Raw genomic sequence first — 7,994 nt, forward strand, 5'->3', positions numbered from 1 at the left:
CATCTGCCGAGCCATTGTAAGGCTACGGCGGCAATTCCATATTCTTCGACCTCACCATGCGCGCGGTCTGGTATCTGTCACATACATACAAATCTTCACTCTCACCAGCCATGAATCACGAGCTTGCCCTTGAGAATGAGAGATACGCGCAGTCTTTTGCTCAGGCCAAGGAAAACTGCCAAAGACCGGCGCGAGCCTTCCTGTATGACACCGTGGAAACTATCGGCATGCACTACGGCACGACCTTCCGCAACATGACCGAGCTGTTTGCAGGGCCGAGTGCCAGTTACGGCGTTATAAGTATCCCCGACACTAAAGCCATCATGCCTATGGGATTCGAGTATCCCTTCGTGGTCCACCCAGCCACGCTCGACTCCGCCCTTCACCTTCTGTTCCCATCTATCAGCGGTGAAGACCAGTCTCTCAATGAGGCAGTCGTACCCTTCTCGTTTGATCGCATCTTTGTGTCAGCAAAGATCTAAACAGTTCCGCGCACCAGGTTTCATGGTTATTCCACGGCTCAGAGGACCAGCTACAATACATGGAAGTCGTCCATTACTATCTCCGAGGACCTTTCAGAGCCTATGATTATCGTGGAAGGTATTTCTTTAGCATCGGTTGGTGATGGCGGCAGCACGCAACAGCCTGGTCAAGACGCCAGGGCCAGCTGCTTTACCAAGACTTGGCACGAGGACGTGGACCTGCTCGAGCCACTGCAGATCAAAGACCTGGTCTACAAGCGAACTCTCAAGAGCCAGGATGACGAATCTGTTCTTGACTACCTCGAATTTGTCTGCCTTGTTTATGTCTACCGCTGTCTTGCTTGGTTCGAGAGCGAGGAAGGCAAGGCGCATGTGCCCCAGGACGGGTTCTGGAAGCTCTATGTCGAGTGGATGCGCAACACCGTCAAGGAGTTTCCCCCTCTTCCAACTACTGAGTCCCAAGTTACGTCTGAAATGGAATCCTCGCGTGCAAGCATCGTCCTCTCCAAGAGCGGCGACGTAACGGTTCAGATGGTCGACCGAATCGGAGATAACCTCAGCCGCATCTTCACTCGTGAGGTCGAGCCTTTGCAAGTCATGACAGAGGGTGATCTATTGTATGACTTTTACCGCGGCGCATTTGGCACGAGTTTTAACACTCACGTCGCTGAATATGTGGGCTTGGTCGCTGACAAGAGCCCTGGTGTCAAGATCCTGGAGATTAGCGCTGGCACTGGTGGGACGACGTACCATGTGTTGGAGCGACTTCGCAATGCTGACGGAACTTCCAAGGCTGCCAAGTACTCTTTTACAGATATTTCTCCAGGATTCCTCGCCGAGGCTGCCGATCGCTTTTCCGCCGACGCATCCATCATGGAGTTCAAAGCTCTCAATATCGAGAACGAGCCTACCGAGCAAGGATTCAGCCTGGAGAGCTATGATCTCATCATCTGCGCCAACGTTCTTCATGCCACCAGGAGTATTGAGGAGACGCTTACCCACTACAAGTGTCTGCTTAAGCCCGGCAGTCGTCTCGTGCTGTCCGAGGTCACTATTAAACGAATCTTCAGTGGCTTCATCATGGGGCCCCTCCGTGGTTGGTGGCTCGGCGAGGACGATGGTCGCTCTGGCGGACCTCTCCTGGATGTTGATGAGTGGTCGGCGGCGTTGACCAGCGCCGGTTTCTCTGGCGTCGATATCGACATTGTCGGAGGCAATGAAGCCTTCAAGGAGCCGGTGTCGCTGATTATCTCGACCAAGCCATGGCAGAAAGCATCGGGGCCTGATTCCTTCGTTATCATCAGTACAGGTTCTGTCTCTTCGCAGAAACTCGCGCAATCCATCCAGAAGCAATTTGAGTCTTCAGGTCACGATGTCTCCATCACACAGTGGGATGATGTTTTCAAATCTCGTGTGACCGGAAAGTATTGCCTCTGCCTTGCCGAGTGGGAGGACGCTGTGCTCGCGACTCTGACGGATGAGAACTGGGGAAGACTCCGCCAGATTATCCGGAGTTCTTATGGGACACTCTGGATTACCGGCGGCGCTGCTATGGACTGCCCTGACCCGATGAAGTCTCTCATGGTTGGGCCTTCGCGGGCGATTCGCAATGAGGATGTTGGAGTCCGCCTGGCCACCCTCGATTTTGAGACAGCGGATAGAGTCGACTTTGTGAGAGCAGCCAAGATTGTCCTCAAGGTGGCGTCAATCCACGCCTTTAGTGATGAGTCTGACGGCGAGTATGCTGCCCGCGATCTCACCGTGTACGTGCCTAGAGTGGAGAGGATTCTCGACGTCGGCAACTCTCTGCGTAAATATGAACGTAAGGGCCAGCCTGAGCTTGTGTCGTTCAGGAGGAGCGGACGTCCACTGAAGCTCACCATTAAGGCACCTGGCCTCTTGGATACCTTCAGATGGGACGAGGATGAGATCTACCACCAGCCTCTGCCTGAGGACTGGGTCGAGATCGAGGTGAAGTCTGTAGGCCTTCACTTCAAAGTTGCCCTCGTCGCGCTAGGAAACCTTGCTGAGGACAAGCTGGGAGTCGATGCCTCTGGAGTCATCACCCGCGTGGGATCAGCCGTCAGAGATTTCAAGCCTGGTGACCACGTCATGACGGCTTCATGCGCCACCTTTGCTACCTTTGTTCGATTCCCGGCTAAGGGAGCTATCCCCATTCCTGCGCATATGAGTTTCGAGCAGGCTGCTTCGATGCCCTTGATCTTTCTGATAGCCTATTACTAGCTCGTAACCGTTGGCAACCTCATCAGGGGTGAGAAGATCTTGATACATGCCGCCGCTGGAGGTGTCGGCCAGGCTGCTCTCATGATCGCTCAGCAGAAGGGAGCCGAGATCTTCGCGACAGTTGGTTCAAAAGAGAAACGGCAGCTTGTCAAAGATCGTTATAGTATTCCTGACGACCATATCTTCAGCAGTCGCGATACTAGCTTTTCAAGGCTGTCAATCGTGCCACCGAAGGGGAACGCGTTGATGTTGTGCTCAAATCTCTTGCTGGCGAAGCTCTCCGCCTTTCCTGGCACTGTCTCGCGAAGTTTAGTCGATTTCTTGAGATTGGAAAGGCAGATCTTTTTGCCAACACCGGACTGGATATGAAGCCATTCCTTGATAGCAAGACCTATATAGGTGTCAACCTCCTCGATTTCGAGAACAATCCCACACCTCGTGCGGTGGCGCTTTGGAAGCAGACTGCAAGACTTATCCATGATGGTACCGTCAAGCCCATCGCCCCTCTGCAGCTCTTCAGTATGGCCGAAGTTGAGAAGGCATTCCGCCACGTGCAGGCCGGCAAGCACATGTGTAAGGTTGTCGTAAGTGTTAAAGACGATGACATGGTCCCTGCCATGCCCCGAACACCTCATGTGAACATTCATGCCGACGCAACCTATGTCGTTGCCGGTGTCGGCGGTATCTGCAAGGAAATTGGCCGGTGGCTCGCTAAGAAGGGCGCCAAACATCTGGTCCTGCTTTCACGTTCTGCTGCCAGCAGCGAAGTGAACAAAGCCTTTGCGTCGGAGCTTCAGACAGCCTACGACGTGAAAACCTACAGCTATGACTGCGACGTCAGCCACAAGGCAGATCTCTCCGAAGTTCTGCATGACCTCAAGTCAAAGAATCTTCCCGAGATTAAGGGTTGTGTTACTGGTGCCATGGTTCTGAGGGATACTCTATTTGACAAGATGATGGCCGACCACGTCCGGACAACAATAGGACCCAAGGTCCACGGTACCTGGAATCTTCACGAATTGCTTCCCAAGGATCTCGATTTCTTCGTCATGCTCAGCTCTCTGACCGGTATTATGGGTCACCACGGGCAGGGTAACTACGGCTGCGGCAACATCTTCCAGGATTACTTCGCCGCCTTCCGACGGAGTCAGGGCTTGCGCGCTATGACCATTGACATTGGATACCTCTTGAGTGTAGGATTCGTAGCCGAGCATGACGAATATGTCGACCACGTCAAGGCCATGGGTCTGAAGGTCATGCACAAGAGCAATCTGCACGGCCTTATGGCCACGGCTCTCGAAGGCTCCAACGCCCACCCGCCGCAAGTCATGTGCGGCCTTCCGTACAACGAGCAAGACGACGCTTGGTACTGGATTCATGACCAGCGGTTCACGGCTCTCAGGAAGACTGCAGCTGGCTCTGGAGTTGGAGGGTCCGCGTCTGTGTGACTCCGTGATGAACTTGTACGTTGCGGTCAGATGGGCGATGAGGCTGTGCATTTAATTACGTCGGCTCTGGCACAGCGCCTTGCTAAGTTGATGATGATACCAGAAGACGACATTGATACAGGGAAACCGCTGAGTTCATATGGTGTAGATAGTCTGGTTGCCGTTGAAGTCAGAAACTGGATTGCAAAGGAGGCTGTGGTGGAAGTCAGCGTGTTCGATGTCATGTCCAATATCCCTATGCGCCAGCTAGCAGCGAAAAGTAAGATACTAGCTTAGAAGGTATAATAAGATAAGACCTTAATACTAATAGGCTATTATCATAGGCAAGGTAAATATCTCTGCTTAACTTAACCTAGTAGTTTTTCCTGAATATATTATGTAATAATAGCTTTTAATTATTTGTAGCTAATGTTATATCTCTTAATAAAAATACTAGTAGTAATTTAACTTAAATTACTATTAAGGATTTCTAATATAAATTAATAAATAAATAAGAATATATATAGAGAGTAATCTGAGATATAAGTAAGGGGGCTAAACTACTAGTAGTAAGTTTTTATTTTATGTAATAGCTAATAAAAATATTAAAAGAGGAATCTAAAATTAGAGAAAATATTTAAAAAAAAAAAAACTTCCTAGGGATTAAAAAAAAATATATATCTTTATGTTTTTTTAGTTTTTTTTCTTTTTATAAAATGAATAAGTAAAACATATTATAATAATTATAATAAGTATCCTAAGGTAAGAGGTCTAGCCGTATTAATAGAGTTAAATAAAACAGTGATTATCCCCGTATTTTTGGCAGAGCTGGAAACTTAGTATAAATTTGCCGTGATTTGCGGTAAGTCGATCACGGATTACCAGTCACTGATGCCTTGTCGGGACTCACGCTAGATAGTCGGGCGTGACTTAATTTGTTGGGCTTATTCTGGGTGTTTTATGCCGTGTTTTGCTTTCAGCATAGGTACGTGGTCGTGTTCAGAATCAACGTCTGAAGTGGCCATTTCAAAAAGAAAAGACAAAGGAGCTCGTGGAGGAGTTGGAAAGGCAGAAAGGCGCATTCACTTTGGCGCTATCGATTGACAATTCGTAATTCTCTACAGATACCACAGAACTCTGAACTGGCGTGCTGATCATTTGTACAGGCACTCACTGAACGACCTTCGCCATGGTTTTGCATCGTTCGTCCAGCAGAATGAAGAACGACGAAATGGTGGGTGTATCCCTCTGGATCTACTTCTATATCAAGAGATGGACTCCAACTGATCGCATTAGATAAACAACTGAAACAGGTCCTCGAGCTGCTGTGCTTAGTAGATATTAAGAAACACCATATAAATACCAGCATTATGTAATAGCCCTAGCTATATTATAATATTATTATATATGCCCCGTTTAGCACTATAATTATAGGGTTATTAATAACATTATATAGGATAAGATGGCAAAGGAATTAAATCTACTAGCTATTCTTTATATTATAGGATTATCTTATAGCTAACTTAGATTTATAAATTTATAATTATATAATATAGTTAATAAGTAAGTATAATAGATAAGTAAGTATAATAAAAATTCTAGCCTTTAAACTTTAAATTAATTTAAAAATACTACTAATTATTTAATTAATTAAAACTAGTTATTATACTCTTCTCTAAATATCTTAATTATTATCTAATAGGTCTTTATATTATATTTAGTCTTATTATATATATTATAGCACTAACTACCTAATTACTTTAACCTTCCTTAATTATTACTTCTTAATAATTCGGCTACTACTTATATATTAATATTTATCTAATTAATTACTTATAATACTTTCTATATAGTTATAATTTCTTCTTTCTATAATTTAATCCTTTTTACCTTATAGTATTAACTTAGTATTTTATTTATATTTTAAAGATTTTAGACCTTAGCTTTTAATAGTATATTCTTATATATTATAGCTATTATTCTTTTTATAAGAGACTTTAAGGCTTTTAATATTAACTTTAGGGAGCTATTATAATAATATTTAATTTAATTACTAAGGTATTTAAATTAAGATTAAGTCTTAATAATTATTTTTAAGGTCTTTAAAGCCTATAATATTAATAATTTAATAGCCTCCTTAGGAGGCATTAGGGTTTATAATTATATATTAAGCTTTAAGATTATAATTTTTAGGTTAAGAGAAGTAAGCCTAGCTCTTTTAAAGCCCCCCTAGATATTACTTTTTATAAAAGTAATTTTAAATATAATATAAAAGGTAAAAGAAAACTTAATCTTAAAAATATAAGTTATAAAGTATTGAATTAAATACTTTATTTTTTAATTATAAGCCTATTTTAATAGCCTAAAGTATTTAATATTAAGAGGCTAAAGTAAATAAGATATATAAGTAGGTATATAAAGTATTATAATTTTATTCTCCTTATAATATCTCTTAAAATTAGCTAAGTAGTAGCTTTTATAATTATTAAGAATTAAGAGATAATACTAAGTATTTAATTATTTAATTATAAACTAATTAAAGTACTTTAGCTACTTAAGACCTAGCTTATTATTTATTTACCTATTTTAGCTTATTATAATAACCTAACTGCTAAGGAGGTTATATTCTTAGTATTAATTAATAAGATAATATTAGCCTATACTAATAATAAATAATATAATTAATTAACCTTTTATATTAATTACCTAAATTATAATAATTTATTCCTGGTTTTCAGGCTATATTAATTTTAGCCTTTTTTATATTTTTAAACCTATAATAGCTATTTTAGCTATAATAAGGCCTATTATAAAGCTAGTCTTATTAAAGTTTTAAATATTATCTAATTAAATATTATACTTTATAATTATATTTTATATAAGCCTAAACTAATTATAAATAATAATTAGATCTTTATATTTAGCTCTTTAATAATTATATCTCTAAAATAAATATATCTTTAGCTTTAGTTATTACTTTATAAAGTTATAAGCCTAGTACTTATTAATAGGTAATATATTATAATCTATAAGTAAAGAATTAATTATTTCTTCTATAAAATATAATTATTAGGGAAATCCTTATAAATCTAAGTTAAGAATAAATTAGATTATTATTTATTCCTTTAAATTAATTAATTTCTATAACTTCTAGATAGTATTATATTATAATTAAATACTAGCTTAGCGGCAGTATAGCTTCTAAAGGTTAACCTTATATATATTTAGAGTATATTAAAGGCTTAATTTTTAGTTATTTTAAAGGGCTTAAAGGGTAAGAAGGATTCTAGCTTTATCTAATAATTAAGATATATTTAATAGCTAAGAAGTATTTAATTAAATAGAAATATTATAAGGTAAGGGATTTTTATTATACTTATTTATCTATTATACTTACTTATTAATTATATTAGCAGTTAATAGATTTATCTTAAACTCCTAAGGGCAGACTATTTAAGAGCTAGTAGTAATAAATAGGTTATAATATTTATTATAAACTTATAAAGCTTAGATATTATCCTACTAAGATACTCTTAAAGTATTTTAAAACTTTTTATAGCTATATAGCTAGATATTTTCTTATTACTTTTTAGGTTAATTAAAAGTATCTCTAGGGAGGATTATTTTATAATTAATTTACTTAAAAGGTAGGGTTATTAATATTATATATTATAAGGCAATATAGCAGATTTACCTAAATAGAGGTTTGGCTTTATAGAGATAATAGAATTTATAGTTATAGATTGTGACGGTTGGTTTCCAACTGTGGATAAACTAAGCCGTGCTAGGTTTATTGTTGGCAGATTGCGTAGGGCGTGTAACTGAGCTTGTCGAAGTGTCA

At 40.4% G+C, this 7,994-nt stretch overlaps 1 protein-coding gene across 1 annotated transcript; it reads left to right on the top strand.

Annotated features, from left to right (window-relative positions):
* Nucleotides 1-56: 56 nt before the first annotated feature.
* FOIG_09172 (uncharacterized protein) lies at nucleotides 57-4,174 on the top strand (the record flags this gene model as incomplete). Its single annotated transcript, XM_031209364.1, has 4 exons — nucleotides 57-466; nucleotides 533-2,627; nucleotides 2,727-2,846; nucleotides 2,930-4,174. 4 exons carry the CDS (start codon nucleotides 57-59, stop codon nucleotides 4,172-4,174), a joined length of 3,870 nt encoding a protein of 1,289 aa, XP_031061401.1.
* Nucleotides 4,175-7,994: the final 3,820 nt, after the last annotated feature.

This window comes from Fusarium odoratissimum, assembly GCF_000260195.1.
Source record: "Fusarium odoratissimum NRRL 54006 unplaced genomic scaffold supercont1.14, whole genome shotgun sequence".
Taxonomy (NCBI): domain Eukaryota; kingdom Fungi; phylum Ascomycota; class Sordariomycetes; order Hypocreales; family Nectriaceae; genus Fusarium; species Fusarium odoratissimum.